The 20,269-nt window shown below is 30.4% G+C and overlaps 1 protein-coding gene across 2 annotated transcripts; it reads right to left on the bottom strand.

Annotated features, from left to right (window-relative positions):
* Nucleotides 1–1,861: 1,861 nt before the first annotated feature.
* Nucleotides 1,862–15,267, bottom strand: LOC109803322 (potassium transporter 10). Of its 2 annotated transcripts, none has more exons than XM_020364842.3 (9): nucleotides 15,033–15,267; nucleotides 14,190–14,345; nucleotides 13,171–13,396; nucleotides 12,496–12,741; nucleotides 11,778–11,828; nucleotides 11,397–11,657; nucleotides 4,613–4,780; nucleotides 3,619–3,873; nucleotides 1,862–3,054 (listed from the first exon to the last, which is right to left on the bottom strand). In XM_020364842.3, the coding sequence occupies exons 2-9, from the start codon at nucleotides 14,310–14,312 to the stop codon at nucleotides 2,006–2,008; spliced, it is 2,379 nt and encodes a 792-aa protein (XP_020220431.1). In that variant the 5' UTR covers nucleotides 14,313–14,345; nucleotides 15,033–15,267; the 3' UTR covers nucleotides 1,862–2,005. The 2 variants fall into 2 exon arrangements, with proteins under 2 accessions (XP_020220431.1, XP_020220430.1); XM_020364841.3 differs by having other exon boundaries at nucleotides 14,190–14,350; nucleotides 15,033–15,266.
* Nucleotides 15,268–20,269: the final 5,002 nt, after the last annotated feature.

Genomic DNA, 20,269 nt, shown 5'->3' on the forward strand with positions numbered 1-20,269 from the left:
AACTGGATGGTAAACTGTGATGACAAGGTGTTGAATGAGTCGATTGAGTTAGGAGGTAGCCGAGTGAACCAACTCAAAGCCCTGCCTTTGAGAGACGTTGGAAAGATCCGACACAAAGTCGCATCATCCGTGGTGCTCAAGGTCACCTGCGTGAGAAAAACATCAAGGTGCTCATCAGGGTCAGTTGTACCGTCATATTTATCAATCGGCAAAGACTTCCAATTATCCATCAAAGGTAACTGCATGATAGACGGTGTAAACGGGTGTCGGTGTGATCCCACTGTTGCTACGTCGGTTGGACGTCCAACAGTAGGAAGGGCCGACTGGAACTTTTCAGGTGCAGCAGCCGAAGCATGAAGGGCCGAGGTCCGGAAGTCATGAGAGTGATAGGATCCTTGTGTTTGAGTATTGGTGGGCTGGGTAGGTTTCCATGAGGGATCCTGATTTTTTAACGCCTCGTTCTCAGCTCTCAAGGCCGAAAGTTCCTTTGCATCCCTCTCCCGCTATTGTTTCATTGCGGCCATCTCTTGCCTGAGCAGACGCACGGCCTCGGAGAGATTAGTTTCGTCTTCAACTTCTATGTGTTCCTCCTCCTCGGTTTGGTGATTTTCTGTGTTCATTCTCCTTGTCTTCGTCATTGCCTTGTTCGTCGAACTTCACAAGTATCTCGGTTCGGCCCCACGGTGGGCGCCAAAATGTACCTGCCGAAGGGTACACTAATAATCTTCTCGTGTTCTGAGGGCCGAACGAGAGCTCCGATTAAATACTCCGGTGAGGGGGAGGTACCTGCAAAAGGCACTCCGATGCTCAAGTCAGGACAAAGCACAAATATCGATAGCAATTAATGAACAGTGACGTTACCTTGTGACATGAGCTATTTATATTGACCCTTATGGGCCCGGATTCCCATAGGCCCTGCACAAGATTACCATATTAGGTAATACGCCTCTAATCGGCTTATTAGTGAGATTAACTCTTAACCCTTGATTAAGGATGACTCTTGTCCCTTGATTAATGATAATTCACATTCACTAGGTATCCAATGGCTGATCAGCCGTCGGCAACCTGGTTCGGCCCTTTGGGTGCCGATTGGATGTCGGCAACCTGGTTCGGCCCTTTAGATGCCGATCGGGTATCGGTCAAATGGTGGCCGAAAGGCCTTGCCAGTACAATAACAATAATTTTGTGTAAAGCAACTTAAAAAGTGATTTTATAAATAAGTTAAATACAACTAATGTTGAAAATTTTATTGAACCTCTCATTTTCTCACTAATGTTGAAAATTTTATTGAACCTCTCCTTTTCTCACTTTCACTTTTACATAATATTTGGTTGAAAGTAAAATAAGAGAGAAAATTTTATTTGATTAAAATTTTAGAAGGGAAGGGAAATAGAAGGGGAAAGACCTTTCTCATCTTAAGTTCAACTCCTCTTTGATAATGGAAAGATTTGAAGAATAAGAAAGAAAGTCAAAATATGTATAATATCTAAAATATTATTACTTATAATTTTTTTAATTTAAAATTATAGTGATACAAAAGTAAAGTAATTTTTAAAATCTCTTTAAAAAAAACTGCCTTAATTAAAATCTCTTCCCTCTCTTTCTCATAACCAACAGAATTTCTAATCTAGAGATGCATTAACATCAAATGAATAATGAATTTCAGGTTTCAACACAAATTACCCAAAGTCATTTTTCAGAAGACATTCATTTTTAATGGGTACATAGCATAAGGGGTGCTTCGTATGCTACACTACACTCAACTGTGCATAAAATTACATATACAAAAGATAAATCTTACTGATCTAGGGCCAAAGAAAAACAATTCTTGTGTGATCACAATATTTATAAACTCAAACAATCAAATTAAAGCCTTTGAATAACATTAAATTAATTTTAACAGATTTCAATACAGATTTTATTATTATTAACTATTTTTACATGCTTTCGATTGATGTGCCTACAAATAATTCAATGCTCACACAAGAGAAGGGGGAGAGAAAGGCTATACATAGAAAACCTGACCAACATTTAAGAGACTCTCATGAGGAACGTTGAAGATCACACTATGTTCCCTGCATATTTTCCTAAGAAATGCATATATATAATCAACAGCTATCTTATTGTAGAATCTTGAATCCCTCCTGGCCCTGACAACTGTGTTTCCTAGTATGTGAACCACCCCAGCATCCCTACAGTTGTTCAAAAACTCAACTTCATCCACCTCAGTGTGGCTGCTAACATGGCCATATGATTGAATAGTGGTAACAGCATTCATGTGTGATGGAGATGTAACTGATACTATTGAATCTGCTGATGAAACTGTTGGATCCATATTCAATGAAGCTGTGTTCACATTATTGTTCAATAGGCCTACTCTTGAGTGCTCATTTTCCTCTTCATATAAACTATAGTCATCTGAGTCTGAGCAACTCTCCATCATAGACTCAAGCTTAACAAACACAAAGAGGCTATGAAAAAGTTTCTTCTCAAAATCATCATCTTTCTTGTGCAAATCTTTGTATCCATATCGCGCCACGCATCGAAACATGTGGAAGTTCTTAGGTCCAATCCGCTTCACAAGGAACCTCTCATCTTCTGGGACAGTGTAGACAGGAAGATACTTCACACACACAAATACAACAACAGAATGGATGGCTGGTAGGTTTGTGATGAAGTGAGAAAAGATGTGTGGTACTCCACTTGCAAGCTCTGTGTATACTAATCCAATTCCCGGGACACGAACAAGTCCTAAACTTGGTCCTAGCCCAAGAATCCATGCCATTGAGACCTTACTATGCATTTCAAACTCATAGCGTTTCACTGTGCCATAATGCCAAACATACATAATTACAAGAAATGCTCCAGCAATTGCAAGAGGAGCCCATCCACCTTGATCAACTTTGAAGAGTACAGCAGAGAAGTATGTGCATTCCACAATCAGTGATAAGCCAGTGAACACCACCACCAGAATCCAATGGCAGCGCCACACTAATATCATGATTAAAATCATAAGCAATGTTGTAACCAACATAACTAGCACAACAGCAGTACCTGTCATCACAATGAAAATTATAATTGTGAGCACACTTTAAAAAAAGACTGCAATAACAAATAAGAGGAATAGCATTAAACAAGCATAAATAATAGTTTCCTAAGCTGCATATGTAGTACTTGTACTTCTTACACCCTTTGATGTTGTTAGAATTTAGTTCAGAGGGAAGAAAAGAGAGAAAAGTGATAAAGCTAAAATTTGAATTTACTCAAATGAGAAAAATCAAATTATACAAGTACAAATGTGATTTATACATAGTCAATTTTAGTAATGCTAATATCCTATAACTCTGATAGATGTAATCAATTTTAGTAATGCTAATATCCTATAACTCTGATAGATGTAAAAAAGTATGGAATGAGAATTCCTTTCATGTAGTACTGATTGGATCCTTTGCTGCAATTTATTAATTTCTTTTCACTCTATGTACTATGCTCTTTCTAAATAATTAATATATCATCCTAGAAGCTGTACTTTCCATCTCCTTTCTAGTCAATTCTTTTTCTTATAAAAGAAACATGAAAAAGCATGCCTAAACATTCAACAAGGGAAGAATAACTTACCATATGCATTTCCAATCTGACTTTGGTTTTTAAACCCAGCAGTAACAGCAATGCATAGAATCATAAGGATCCAATTGATATCTGGAATGTATATCTGGCCAAGGAACTTCCTTGATGTATGTACAACTTTTATTCTTGGGAAACAGCCATGAGCATTGGCCTGCTTAATGATTGAGAAGGTTGCGGATATTGTGGCCTGGCTTGCAACTATAGCTGCTGCTGTCGCAACAACAAATACTGGCCAGTATATTTTGTCTGCAGAACTATGGATTATCAACATCTAAAGGATAAAAATTTACTACATGAAGAACCAATGAATCATTCTAAGAAATGCAAAATTAAGCAGTGAGCCAAACAAGTCCAAATGATGATCCGATGAAAGATTTTGCATCAAGATCAAGGTACAAGGTATGCCAATAAAAGAATTTACAATAAAAACTGGCTTGCCTAACTTGCCCAATGGCCATGAAGATATTTATTATTGGTAAACTTTTCTAGAAAGACTTCTACGAGAAAAAAAAAATAGAAAAGAAAAATAATTAATATTTTTCATAAATTAAAATTAACTTAAGCTTAAACTAATTTGTAATAATTTTCTTCTATTAGCTTCTCTAAAATCTTATTTTTAACTTATGTATAAACTAGTTTTAGCACTTATAGAAAAATTTATTTCAAATTTTTTTCTCATTTTTTTCTCCAAGAAGTGTTTCTAGATAATTTATTCAAACAGACCTATAACATGTAGCTTAGTATATCTAGACCAAAGCAAGTCTTCAAGAAATTTGAACTGAAAAAATAATTTTTGCGAATTTTTATATTCTTATAACATCTTAACATTAGTCAACATAAAATATCCAAAAGAGAAGAAAAGTGAAAGTTCCACCACGAAGTTTGTAATAAGAATATAGCAATATGGTTGGTGATCACATTCTAAAAAACCACAGATGTATCAGAAATGGAAATTTCAACATAGTGTGTGACAAATGCAACAAACCTGGAATAGAACGATAAAAGGCATCACTTGAATGCTCCAAGTTATGCATAAGGTAAGCAGCCTGTCCAGAGTATGCTAAAAGAAGGCAAGGAAACACTAACAGAGTAAATGCAAGCTGTACAGAAGAGACTGGAAAGTGTGCTAGGTCCGCAAAAAGAGCCTCTGTCCCTGTAATAAATCATTAATCATCACATTTGCCCATGTTTAACTCTTTTTTTTGGTACATAAAAGCTAAGATAAGGGTAAAATCTCCGACACAAGTTCAAATGAAAAAATATAAAATAAGAAAAGTCGGATTCAATTTCAGGTCTTATCTAATTAGAAACTCTTGTGGGACCACTAAGTTTAAGTTATATATTCACTAAACAAGAAAAGTCAGAATCGATTTCAGGTCTTATCTAATAGGAAACTCTTGATGGACCACTAAGTTTAAGTTATATATTCACTGTTACGAATTTTATACTTCCAAATTAATTCACACGGGTTCCATTTTTTTATCATTATTAACGTGTGTTACATATTATTATAACATTTATATAGTAGATACTTAATTTTAGATGGGCTCAGATAAGTGATGTATTTGTGAGGATAACAAGAAATCTAATAGGTTGAAACCTTCTACGTTCCCAAAACACTAAATCAGAATTATGTCTCTCATTCTCTTCATGGGAAGGGAAACATCAAGTTTTATTTAAGGAATTCCGATGATTTGGACGAGGAAGACCATGACCGTGACCATTATATACAATTGTTTGTGATTCTACTGCCATTTAGATCCAGGTATTTCTTATAACTTATGAACCCTGATATTAATATGATGTAATGGGCTTTGTGCTTATTTGATATTTTATTGAAGATCATTCGAATTCTAAAAAGTGGTACTTTTTTATTCATATGATGTCTGGGTCGATTTAGATTATATTTTCAATTTGGTACCTTAATTTAATTTTGGGAAATTATTGTATTGATAAATAAACTAATATTTGCCCACTAAACCAGTAATCCTTTATATTATAGTCTTATAGTTTTGTTGTATTTTTCCCTTTCAAATACATGTTGCATTCGATTTATGGATCTGAACATTGCTTCTCTGATTTGCGTCATTTGCGTTTATGTATCGCTCTAGATACACATAGATCCAGTGTATTAAACATTGATTATTGGAGATTGCAAATATTCGTGAATATGGTCTACGATTTTGAAAGTGAATTTCTTATACTTGAATTGATAAAAGGACAAAAGCATTCTGAATTTTTAACCTTCAATATCTTTTGTCTTATAGGACCTTTGGTTTAATTCTTTCCCCGTAAAAGAATTATTGGCCATCCCTTTTCATATAAATCAGTAGATTTTTTTTTTATATAATACTATGTACGTGGCGTTACTTTATTGTGTATTATATTTATATATAGAGGAGGTTATAATAATACTAGTGTAACTTTTACCAAGTATTATATCGCTCAATAACTTTATATTAAATATGAATTTTGTAAATTCAACCATTAAATTAAAAGTTCTTTACTCTTAGTTCATATATACAAAATTTTATATTAATTTAAGATGATTTGATATTTCATTCTTATAAAATAAAATTAACGTAATATATTCATTTCAAAATATACTAAAATATGAATATTTTGATTACCTTCAAGTTGTTGTTCAATTTTAAAAAAAATTGATATACACATATGAAGTGATATGAACTTTCAATCTAACGGTTAGATTTACAAAATTTACATTTAATATAAAGTTATTGAGCAGTGTAACACTTCAAACTAATTTTCACCCAAAGACAAAATTATTATTGTTAGGTATCTTCTAAGTAGCCTATTATGTTAATTATTTGCACATGTCGTTATATATTTTATATGACTTACTTGTTCATTTGTGAACAAATGTTCTTTTTAGTTTCCATTGATAGTGATGTCAATGTTTCTACACAATTGAACAATATCTCAATATTTAATGGGACAGATTTTAATGACTACAAGGAAGTTGTATAAATAATTCCTTATTGTATGGATTTGAATTTGACATTTTAGATAGAGAAACTAACTATTACTCTTGAAAATTCTTTCAAAATTAAAATAAAAAAAAGTGTAAACACATTAATTCAATGTGCTTGACGATCATGAAGCACTCTTTTCCTAAAGTGTTTCGAGGCTTTATTGCTAAGAGTCATCGTGCAAGGAGGATTCTTGAGAAAATTGAGCAATATGTTCCCAAAATGAAAAGGCAAAGAGACAGGTAACCTTTTGGCTAAATTCATCTCCATGAAGTACAAAGACAAAGAGAACATAAGGAAGTACATTATGGGGATGTCTACTCTTACAACAAAACTCAAGTCATTTAACTTAGAACTTGGTAAAGACCTACTCGTACACTTGGTTTTGATCTCACTTCCTGCACACTTTGAACAATTCAAAGTGAGTTATAACACATAGAAGAACAAATGGTCCCTCAACGAGCTTATATCTCATTGTGAGTAAAAGGAAGAAAGGTTGCATAGATATAAGACTGAATGTGTTTACTTGGCTTTGGCCTCGTACAATAAGAAAATGAATAAAAATAACGTTTTGAGGAAGGGTTTCATTCCTTTTGTTATTCTAAGAGATCAAAGCCAAGTAAGCACTTTTAATTTTATCTCTTTGAAGCTTCTCTTTCTCTCGCACTTAGTGAGATAAGTTCATTGAGGGGTCATTTGTCCAAAGTGTGAAGGAAATGAGATCAAATCAAGTGCAGAAGCAAGTTCTCACCAAGTTCTAACTTAAATAACTTGAGTTTTGACATAAAATTAGACATCTCCATAATATACTTTCTTATGTTGCCTTTGTACTTCATGGAGAGATGAGTTTAGCAAAAGAGGTTACTTGTCTCTACCTTTTCATTTTTGGCAAAGTATTGCTTAATGTTCTCAATTTCCACACAGACTCTCAAAAATAGGGCCCAAAACTCTTTTGGAAAATAGTTTTTCATGATCATCGTATACATTTGGCTAAAGTTACTACACCAAAATTATTTTTTTGTGGTAATTAATTTATTATTTACCGGCTATATAAATAGTCATTATTTTTTTTTACCAGCATTTAAATAAAGGCTGGTATATCCAGTGTCGCTAATATCATTACCGGCATTTATATAAAATGCTGGTAAAGATTTACTAAATTGTCGGAAAAACTTATTTTTTTAGTGGCAATTCTAGTAGCTATTTTAAAAGCTATTAAAAGTTATTTTTTTCAATTGTCTCCTTTACTTTAAATAATTTATTCCTATATTTTCCTTTTCTAAATTCATAACTTATATACTTTTTTTTATCTCTATTCGATGTGAAATTTATAAGATGAGGATTGTCTTTTATTTATATATTTTTTAATTTTTTTTTTAATTGTCTTGTCTCTTAAGAATGTGAGATTTATAAGGTGAAAGTTGCTATCTAATTATTTTATAACACTATTGAATTTGGTAATAATGGGTAATTTGATACCAATTTAGAATAGTGAATTAGGAGTCAACCCTATAAAATGAACCTGTAAAGTGATAGTTATTACTCACTTATATACTATTTAATTATCTTATCTCTAATCGATGTGAGATTTAAGTTTTTTCTAATAAATAATTGTCGCTAATAGTAAACTTTAGTGTAATATAAATACATTTTTAGTGACTATTATATATTAACCATTAATATTTTTATATATAACGGCAATTAAATTATTACCATTAAATAATTGTTGTTAATAATAAATTTTGTTGTAGTGAGTGTTTCTACTTCTCAATTTTAACTTAATCAAAGTTTCCTAGATTAGGAGTGGGTTTCTCGGTTTGAGAAGTGTTGGACCTGCCAAGAATTATTTCTACGACTTCCTTCCAAACCTTAAAACCTGTCTCATTCACCATTGGGGTATTGTTTACTTGAGCATAATTATTTACAACACTAGCAATAGAAACTAAAAGAACGAAAATTAAAATTATGTTCAAAATTTCAATAAGCAAGTTATATCAAGTATTTCCTACATTCTTTTTTATTTGTCAAATTTTTAGTAAAATTTTGTTTCTACTTATCATTTTCAAACTTCAAGACAACATTAATTGTCATGTTATTAATTATACCGTTACATCTCACTTAAGTTTTAACTAATTTACACGTGACAACTAATATACATTTATTATTAAAAAAATGAAAGAGGGTATAATAGAAAACATTAAAATCATTCTATGAAAAATAGAAAAATTTATTATGTTTCTTGATTTGTATAAAACAACCTTAAATGACTATTATAATAGAACAAAGATAGTATATAATAAGACGTGTGAAAATAATTAACATAATAAACTCATCACAAGATACCTAGTAGAACATTAATTTCTGGTCTTTGAACAAAGAAATTAATTCACAAGTCGACAAACATGAAAAGATAGTGTCTCATGTACGCCAAATGGCACGTAAAGCATTGTAAATTTCTTGCACTAGTTTGTTTTTAAGTTAATTTGGCTTTTGTACCTAAGGACACTTGGTGGATGATTTATGGTGCTACTACTCACATAAATGTGCAGGGCTATAGTGGAGATTATTGGAATTATAGATTCCAACTATAAAACTATATTTATTTGAGATTTTTGTTGTATCTTCTTTTAGACAAATTTATATTTCTATTTTGGACAAATTTGGTTTTCTTGTATATTTAGAAATTATAAAGTTAGTCTCTACCAAAATTCAAATGTTGTTAGTTTTAATTTTTTAATTGACAATATATATATATGTGTGTGTGTTGATTCTGGTTTTTTAATTGACAATATATATATATATATATATATATATATATATATATTATATGTGTGTGTGTGATGTTGTTAGGTCCTGTAATGAAATACTAAACACAAGTTCACGTGGTACAAACCAAAAATTAAATGAGAGTCCAGTCACCTTGAAGCACAAGCATTTATGTCATATCTTTAAACAAAGAATTCAAAGACTTGTGTTGCGTGAAATTTTGAACCCTTAAATTTACTAAACTTTAAATTCTATATTAAATGCATTAAGGGAAAACGAACAAACACAAAGAAATTAGATGCTGAAAGAGTTAAAGACATCTTAAAACTAATACATAGACATGTTTCATTTCCATATGGTTTCTTGAAATGGAAAACAATATTTCATTATGTTCATAAATGAGTCCTCTAGATACAAGTACCTATATTTGGTACTCGAGAAGCCTCAATCCTTAAACATTTTTATGTTTTTCAAGGTTGAGGTTGAACGTCAACTTGGAAAAAAAAAAATTAAGGTTATCAACTTGAACCATGGTGATAAATACTATGGTAGATATGATAGGTAAAGAGAATAACATTCAAGACTTTTTGCACTTTACCTCAGTGTGAAATTGTTCTACAATACATTATAACATATATGGTGTAGGAGAACAAAGAAATTGGGCTCTTAAGGATATTGTGAAAAATATGATTAGTCATTTTTCTTTGTCAGAGATACTTTGGAGAGAAACTATAAAAACTGTAAATTACATCTTTAATAGGGTACAAGTAAAGCAATTAACGAAACCTCATAGGAAGTCAAGTCTCAAGCCTTTAAACATTTGGGATGTCCAACCAAGGCACAACCTTATAGGCCACATGAAAGAAAGTTGGATTCAAGAATTGTTGGCTTGTTGAATGCTCTCTAGGCTATAAGCTTTACAATCTCACTTGAGGATCTTTTTTTCGAGATAAATAGAAATGCAAGACTTCTTACGAAGTTGAGTTTGGAAAGGAAGAGAATATAAGAAATGTTGTCTTTGAGAAAGACTACTTCATTGATAGTGTTCAAGTCCTCATAGCTATTTATTATTCAAGATGCAGTATATTATTATTTTATAGCTTGTTTTTGCAATAATTGCATAGTATTTTAAATTTTCTACATAAATAAAGTTGATGTTTATCATTTTATAGCTTGTTTTGCACAGTGTTTACAAAGTATTTTAGATTGATCTTTATAAAAAAGACTAAAGTTTGAACTCATTAGAAATAGGCATGCTTAAAATCACATTACATGTAATTTTCACGTCATTTATCCATATTTTATTTGTTATTAAGTATATGTTACTATGGCAATTATTATGGTCTAGTCACATTGAAATTTGATGAAAGTTGCAATGGTTACCTGTAGTTATGCGATGGACCAAGTTGTTTAATGGAAATCTAAAAGTAAATACTATATTGTTGCCCACTTAAGAAATTGTGTTCAACGTTAATATTAAGTTCAAGTGGAGAGATTATTAAAAAAATTTATATTTGTAATTAATTAATAAGAGTGACATATTATACCATTTATTTATATTTAGATGGACTCAATATAAGTGATTTAATGAGTTCATTAGACTGTTAACAAAAAAATTGATATGGGATTAATAATTGGAAACCCAATGTGGTTCCATAGGAAATAATGAGAACCATAATATATTAAAATCTAAGATATTGTTATGTCTCTCATTCTCCCCCATTGGAAGAGAAACATTAAATCCTACTTGGAGAACTCTATTGATTTGGTTGAGGAAAACTATTAAACCAATAGTTCGTGATAATTGTTCATGATTAATTACGCTGCAATTCTTGATTAACAGCAATTGATCCAAGTATTCCTTAACACTTATGAAGCTTGATAATCTAATGTAATGGGTTTTGTGCTTATTTGGTATTTTATCAAAGATCATTAAGATTCCAACTTTCACTTCTATTAATTAACAATTATGAAAAACATGGAATAAATAAACAGTTACAAAACTAAAGATACCTGTTATGCTGAGCAAAATTCCACCAAGGGAAGTCCAACCTTCTTTACCTCCTCGTTTTAGATACCGGTATATGTACACAGGTGAAAAAGCTTTCAGAACGCTGCTGCCATATTTACAGATGTTGAATATACCTATACCTCCAATTAGGAGAAACCAAAGAAGTACAATTGGAGCAAAGAGCCAACCAACTCTATCTGTGCCATAATGTTGCATGCTGAATAACCCAATTAATATTACAACAGCAACCAGCACAACTACTCCTGTAACTCGGGGGAAAAAAATCTTTTCAAGATCAAGATCATAAAATGGTTGAAGTGGAAACTATATTACTTAAACACATAATGGTAGAAAAATGCACTGTCACAGGTGTAGGACTATACCGTTACTCAAATCAGCATGATTAACCTTGATGCCGCCAACAGCAGATAAAACTACAATAGAAGATCTTGTAATTAATATCTTGAATTCTTAGAGGTGTATTTAAGATGATACTAAAGCAACAAAAGAAAGTGAATTGAAGCTGAATCATTTTATTTGTAGCCATAGGCAATACAACATACATGAAGCTAATAAGTATATGAACTAAATGAAATTAATTTCTAAATCATTTAACCATCTAAATTCAAAGGGAAAGGAAAAAACAATCTTAATAAATAATGTACTAAGATCATGTATCCTATGTCATTCCAAGTTTCATTTAAATACATCTTTGTTGCTTAAGTCATTCAAGGCCAAGTAATCTATTTCTAATCATATTATTGACACAAGATATTTAATAACTTTAATCTCTGTTGAAAAACTTAACTGACCACCTATATTAGATTCTCACGACCAGATAATCTAATAAAGTCATTCAAATTACTATCGAATCAAATTATATTAAAATCACCGTCCTTTTATCTCACCACATAAAATGATTTTATGGTTTCCCTTCACAGTTTGGTAAACGCACGTTTTGGCATATAAAAATAATGAAGCACATAAATCAGTTGACCGACCTAGTACTTGAGTAAACAGAAAAAAAAATATACACTTACAGAAACATAAAAATAAAATAAAATAAATAGGAACAGGATCAGGTTTTGACAGAAGGCATACCAGATATAGCTGGTGTAAGAATACCATCTCCAATCACCATGCAGGTACCAACAAGTGCAAGAATAAGAATGACATTTTTAATATAAGCTTGCTCCTCTAACCATCTCTTGGTTTTAGCAGCAAATGACTTCTCATGGAAGGTTGATCGACTATATGTTGTTAGATGTTCATCTGTATGATGCTGATTGGGAATGGTTTTAATGTTTGCATGTCGACAGAGCAAGGAATAAAGAGCCAATGTTCCACCTGCACCACAGATGTTAGTCTAGTAAAATTCAGTAGCAACTCAACAGTGTCAACAGATACATCTATCAATTATGCCATATGTGGAAATAGCAGGGTGCTTTTCTCATAAAATCTCAAGTACAAGTACAATTCACTCTAGACTAAACTATGTAACAGATATACCAACAAGATATTGTAATTGTGCACAACAAAATTCTATCACTTATCCGGGAAAGGCATAAAGGAAGGGGAAATTTTCTGATATTAAGATATACATCCCTATTCAGATTTGGATGAGCTATACAGAATGTATTGTGTGGGAATCTCCAGAAAATATCACTAAGATAGTAAATGAAGCTATTTGAGACAGCTTAAAGTTATAATACATCATTACTTAGGATATATTCAGTCCAACTATAAATATCTTAATTACCAAAATAAAGTAAATACCTTGACCATTGTCATTTGCTCTTAATACAATGACAACATATTTGAGCAGTGGCACCAGCGTAAGAGAGTATATAATCAAAGAAAGAGCTCCGATCACATCCTCCTGCTCTTTAACTCGGTGAGGAAACGTGTTATAGAAAACGTACAAGGGGGAAGTGCCCAAATCTCCATAAACTACACCAAGACTCTGATATGCAAGCCGCAAAAGCAACAGTGTAGAAAGCTTCTGAATAAATCAAAACAACAAGAAATTATTCACCAAATTCAAGAGCTAATATAATATATTTCGAACCTGTATATGAGAATTAGAGAATGAAGAAATCCCAGTTGAAAATTCAAAATATAGCGACTTAACAGACATGAAAAAGTATGGATTTCTTAGTCTACTCAGCATTTAGATATGGACTTGAATTTCTTGTAAGTATTTAAATTTGAAATGAGATTAACAGTTTCAAATCCATGCTCCAGAATGTAACTTAAAGTAAAAGGTTTTCCTTGTGCAAATAAAATACAACTGTTGTTAAAAATGTAAAACCATTCAAGTGCACCTAATAGCCCGAGTTTTGTCCACGCACCAAGTTCAAATGGCTCTTACATAAGGAATTTTGTTAAAGATATAAAGCCATTCACAATTTTACTTGCTTCCATCTAAGCTTTAAACATTTGGGAGACTTGGTCCAGCACTACTGCTAAAACTCAGAATATAAATTAAGTGCTTGAAAAATAATTGACCAGAAAAAGTGGTAAATCAAAATTGTACATTCTACATTCAAAATTCTAAGCAACATTCACAATTTCCAACAATGAATTGAGTACTGAATGCCTTGTTATTCAAGATAAAAATATGATATCTACATTCAAGGAGTAGTAGGCTGCAGAAAAAGACTAGAAATAGCTACATTAATCACAATTTCTTTTTAATTGAATATGATATTGATACATAACAAATTGCAGTTCCCCAAATAAACAGAACTGCATTCATCAAGAAATGAGAAAGAGTGCTTGGAGTTGCATCATACTTTTTCTCTGAACATATTTTTGAGCCTTTCACCTTCTTCATCCATTGGCTGGTCAATCTTCTTATCCAAATCCCAAATACCGACTCTGTTATCACCATCTTCATCAAACCCAGTTGAAGCCATTTATTGCTCAGTTCAATAACCTCCTCGGTTACTCTACCCTTGAAAAACACCAGGAAACGCATGCAACATAACGTGAAATTGTGTAATTACCAGAACACACACAAAAGTTGAAACTAAATCTCATGAAATTCATGCCTACTCCCAACAAAGTCTTCTGCATAACTAGGGAATTGAATTGAATCCTTATCAGCATGCTAAAGAAACCAGATATTTACAATTCAGAGACTAATTCCTTTTAAAGTGTAGCAAAAATTTATGAAGCAGATTTAGTCTCTCCCAACAAAGTCTTTTGCATGACTAGGGAATCGAATCGAATCCCATCTTGGTGCTTAAGAAATCCAACTATTTACAATTCAGAGACTAATTCCTTTTAAAGTGAAGGATAAATCACTGAAGTAGATTTTGTCTCTCCCAACAAAATCTTCTACATGAATGGGGGAATCGAATTGAATCATTATCAATTATGTTAGACCTTGATGGTCATTCATCCTTATCTCATCCCATCTTTAACGGATGCAATCGAGCCTATTGCTTTTCAGCCAAACTCAAACAATGGTTCAAAATGGTCAAGGCAAAGCTTTTGCATAAAATCAATATTTGAATGCAAAACCAGTACCACATAAGATTAGAAAAATGTTCAACTCATACAATGATCTCAAACTTAAAATTGAAAAATACAAATTCAAGAACTTCTGAATGAAATTGAAAACCAAGCCTCACCTTAACGGTCACAAAACCTGGTACTTATCACCCAAAAGTGTATTCAGCAGAATCAGAAGTATCAGTTTGGTGTCAGCCACAGAACCAAAAACCAAACATAGGCTCATCAGATATCCAAACATGAACACTAGACAAATCCAGTTGGTGAGGAAGACAAAACCAAAAGGGTAACGTTAATTCTGTACACTGAATGAATGCTTGGGAGCGCAGACAAAATACTACTGCTAGAACAGACAAAGTAATATCTGACAAAGAGAGAGAAAAATACATGTTAGAGAGAGAGGTGGGACCCATTCAACCACATGTTTGTGTTTTAATGCACTGGCTCTACTTTTTATTAATTTCACGTATTATTGCAATTTCTTGTGGTATATTATTTCCTGAAAATGAAAACGACCTGCATAGGATAAGTTCGATTCCAACCTGGATTTATCATTGTCTATGTATATCTATTTTATTGATGACGCCTTATATGACCAAAAACATAAATATGAATCATTAAACAATTAGTGTTGTCTGGAGCATATTGTGGCATGTCAATGATATCATACCCCAAGTGTTGTTGTCATTTCAACGTATTTATTGTTATTTTTATTTTATTTTTTAAGTATTTGTTTGTGAATAAAAGTATATGCTTGATTAATAAAAGTGATAATGTTATATGAATGGTAATAAAAGTATAAAAAGAGAAACATTCCTATAAAATCATTGGTACCAATATTTAAAAATTAATATTCATTTATCATTCATTAATTTAGATAGAGTTGACTTGTTAATAATTTAATATATTTTTTATTGGGTAATTTATTAATTACAAGTATATATAAAATTAGTATTTTAGTTTGTAAAATATTTATTATGTAATTAAATTTTACAATAAATTATACATACAAATAAATATTTTGTTCGAATATATAAATTATATTTAAAATTTGTAAAAATAATTTTTTTAAAATATATAAATTATATTTTGAATTTATTATAAATAATATATTGTAACATAAGATTATTTTATTTATTAATAATTTATTTTTAAAATATTATAATTTAACTCATAAATAAGTATAATAAATTAAAATTAAATTTTTTTAAGTTAAGAGAAATTTTAAAATGTTTTCAATAAAAAAAAATTAAAAATGCTCTTTTGTTTGTATTTAATATATATAACTAATTAATTAATTATACGAATTAAATTAAGTAAAATAATAACAGCATATTCTCTTCTTTTTTTTACACAATGCTCTTTTTCTCGGCATATGCTTTGTAAAATTAAAAAAAAATTAATGATAAGATGTTAAATAACAATAATAATAATTTACACGTAAATCTCGTACGTAGACTTTTACAACTTGACTTTAGAATTTCTTTCTTACTTTTTTTGTTTAATTAAAAATAAAACAATAGAATAATAGTCAATTTGGTTCATTATTAGTTTTGGACAGATTCTCTGTTAATTTTTTAAAAACTGTTTTAGGTTAAATGAATTGAATACTTGTTCTATTGACTTTTTGCGATCTTTGACATAATTTTATTTTATATTATTATCAACATTTTCTCCATTTTAAATTGATACACGTTTTAATATTTTAAAATTTTTATTGAGTGACGTTTTTAATTTTTAAAGAAATTCTAAAATCAATTATCTTAATTTTGACACCAAATAAATACTATTGTCTTTTAGCTAATAATTAATAATGTACATATAAAAATTGAGAAAAATAATAATAATATTTTAATATAATTGTTTCAATAGTTAAATTATCTTTTTTTTTTCTTAATATGTATGAAAAACTCTTAAATATCGATCAATTTAAAATGAAGGGAATATACTATAAGAAAAAGGAAGAGTTAGTTAACAATTATTTTATTAAACTTATTTTATCAATAATAATATTAATTTAGATGTCTAGGAAAAATAATTATGATAAAGTACTTATTCTGGTAATCTTAATCTTATATATAAAGATGAAGAAAAAAAACGAGTTTAAGGTATTGGTGAGATATTTAATCTCATATCATTAAATAATCAATCATGTACTTAGTACAAGTTAGTATAAAAAAATTACAAACTTTTCATTGTTGAGAACTTAATTATTTCGTGTTGACTTCATTAAAAAAAATTAAAATAAATAAAAATAAAAGTTACTAAACCTCACATAAATATAACTCAATAATATATATATATATATATATATATATATATATATATGAGTTATACGGTAATTCAAAAACTATAAAAGATTAAGAATAGATTATTGGTCAAGCGACATTTAACAAGATTCCTCCAAAAGTAGCACTGAGCTATACGCCAACAGTATGGCTTGATGAACATCAATATCCAATTCTAAAAAAAAAAAAAAAAAAAAAAGGATTATTCACACATTTCATAATAGTTCTCCCTAAGAAAATAATCAAAAAAACATAAAAACAAGCTTAAAGGTTAATAGATCAAGACTTAGAATCTTCAATTCTAGAAGGTAGTAGAGCTAAAGATGTTTACTCTCTCAACTCACATTCTATTTAAAAGCCAAAAAAAAAAATTGTACCATGACACATTGTTTGTTCTAATATAGATGAAGGCGGCCTTGGTATCATATCCCTTGCTGATATCAATAATGCATATATGTTAAAACTATATTGGAATTTTGTCAAAAAAAAAAATAAGGATTCAGCTTCTGTCCTAGCCAGTAGAGTTTATAAGAGAAATGGTGAAGTTGTTCACTATTTGGCATCCAGTATTTGGCTATTATATGAGATATGTATCCATTTGTTAAGGTTAATTCTACATGGCTTATTGGAAATGGTAAGAAGGTTAGTTTATAGACAGATAGGTGGTTTTCAATGCCTATTGTTGATATTCTTAATGTTGATGCCTTCTTACGCTCCAAGTTGACATCCATTGTCGATTGTTTCATTCATAACCAATCTTGGCATCTTCCTTCCTTTCTTTAAAGTAGGATTGGTAACCAAATCACTAGCATTGTCCTTCCTTCCTTTGAGCATGAAGACTCTCTTAAGTTGTCTCTCTCCTCTAATGGAGATTTATCTTTTAAAGGGACTTTTTCTTTTATTAGACAACCTAAGCCTAAGCTTAACTGGGCTGAACAGATTTGGAATCATCATCTCCCCCTTCCAAATCTTTTATTCTATGGAGGCTTATGCATGATAAACTTCCCTATGAGGACCTTCTTCGTAAAAAAAAAGGGTTGTTATCACCTCTATATGTTCACATTGCTATAATGCATGAAACTACTACTCATTTATTTTTTGAATGTCCTTTTGCCCTAAGTCTTTTGGGACTGGTTATAAAAGATAGTTGATAATAGATTGAATATTTCAAATATTTTGGATATTCTTAATAAATCATGGAGTAAATTAGCTAATTTTGTACTTTTAACTGTTGTTACTTTTATTGTTGCTAAAATTTGGTATAGCCAAAATCAAATAAAATTTTAAAACTATTTTCAAAATTGATTTTCTGAAAAATAAGATTTTAACTTTAGTTATTTCTCAGTGTTTCCTTTACTTCTTTTTCTATGAAATCTAACATTAAGGAATTTAATCTTTTGAAAGTTTTCTAATTGTCTTGTAGGTCAAGAAAAGTTGTGTCCATTGTAGAAGTTCGTTGGATCCCTCCCTCTCTTTGCTAGATCAAGTGCAATATAGATGGAGCTTTTCTTTGCATACATTGCTTCAAGTGCTTGTGGGATTATATTCAAAGATAGCTCAACAAATTTACTTGGATGTTTAGTTGAGTCAGTTATGGTCAGATAAGCTTTGGAAACAGAAGTTTTGGAAGTCATTCATGCATATCAACTTGCTCGTGATCATGGTTGGATGTCTTTCTGTCTAGAGTTCGACGCTTTGCTTGTCAGCAAAGCTTTCTATGATCCTTTGTTAGTGCCCTGACATCTTAGTGTTAAGTGGCTGAACATGCTTGATTCTATTAGGAGTATGAGATTTTGTTTCTCTTATGTATATAGGGAGGGAAATGGTTATGTTGATAGCTTAGCAGGCATTGGTCTTAGACATCCCAATTCTTCTTGGTGAACTATTATTCCCTCTTATATTGTATTTCTTTCTCTAAGGAAAGGTGTGGTTCCACACTTTAGATTCTCATAGGGTGAGTTGTGGATATCTTTTGTACTTGTCTTTCATATATGATTAGTAATTAAGAATTCCGATTTCTATTATTATTATATATTCTATTTTTTATATATCTATAAAATCGAATTAAAATTATGATTCTATAATATATATAGAATATTTTTATTTACTTTTTTAAGAAAAAAGTTCTAATTAATAATAAATTGAATTTTATAAATTTTAAATTTTTATATTAATTATATATTCTATATTTTTTATATTAATTAATAGACCATGTATAAATAGATTTCTAGTATTTTAAAATTGAAATATTAATCTTATCTTATTCTTAATTAATAATACCTTAGCATATCTACCTTTTTTCAAAAAAAATAAATAAATAAATCAAAGCCAAAAAAAAAAAGAAATTAATCCTAAAGAAATCATGAACGTTTGCACAAGCGTGCAATTTGTTGCATACTCATGCCAATTGTTTTTCTGCAAGGGGTCTCATTTTGGCTCTAGTTGCACGGGCGTGCAAAATACTATATAGGCATGCCATTTGTTGCCCCATGAATTTTTGTAATATAAGATGGTTTGCAAATGTCATTTGTTGCCTCGTGATTCAACATTAGGTAAAGAGTTAAAACCTCTCAAATTTGCTCATCTTCGATTCGTGATGATTAATCATGATTCAATAATCCATGTAATTATGGAATTCCTCTTTTTCCATTAGATCCAAACATTTTAACCCTTGTATTTATAAAAACTACTCCAGTGTAATAAGTTCAACAAATAAATAAAAATAAGCAACAAAGAGAACAAAGACAAACATTTATGAAAATAAATTAAAGTAGAAATATTTCCTAAATATCTACAAAATGCAATGCATCAATTAATTTAATTTATTTTAAATACAGTTCAAAATATTTTAAGATATATAATATAAGATTAAGGTGGGATGCCTAATATAAAAAAAATATAATTAAAACAACTGATAAAAAAAAGTTGAGTTTAAAACTAATTAAAAAAGTAAAACTATAAATATATCAAAATACAATTTATCAATAAAAAAATAAAATTTATTTAAAAATCCACATTAACTAATAAACATATTCATTTGTCGTTTTATATTTATCTGTAGTTTAAAA

The sequence above is a fragment of the Cajanus cajan genome, chromosome 1 (assembly GCF_000230855.2).
Source record: "Cajanus cajan strain Asha chromosome 1, NIPB_CcT2T_4, whole genome shotgun sequence".
Lineage (NCBI taxonomy): Eukaryota > Viridiplantae > Streptophyta > Magnoliopsida > Fabales > Fabaceae > Cajanus > Cajanus cajan.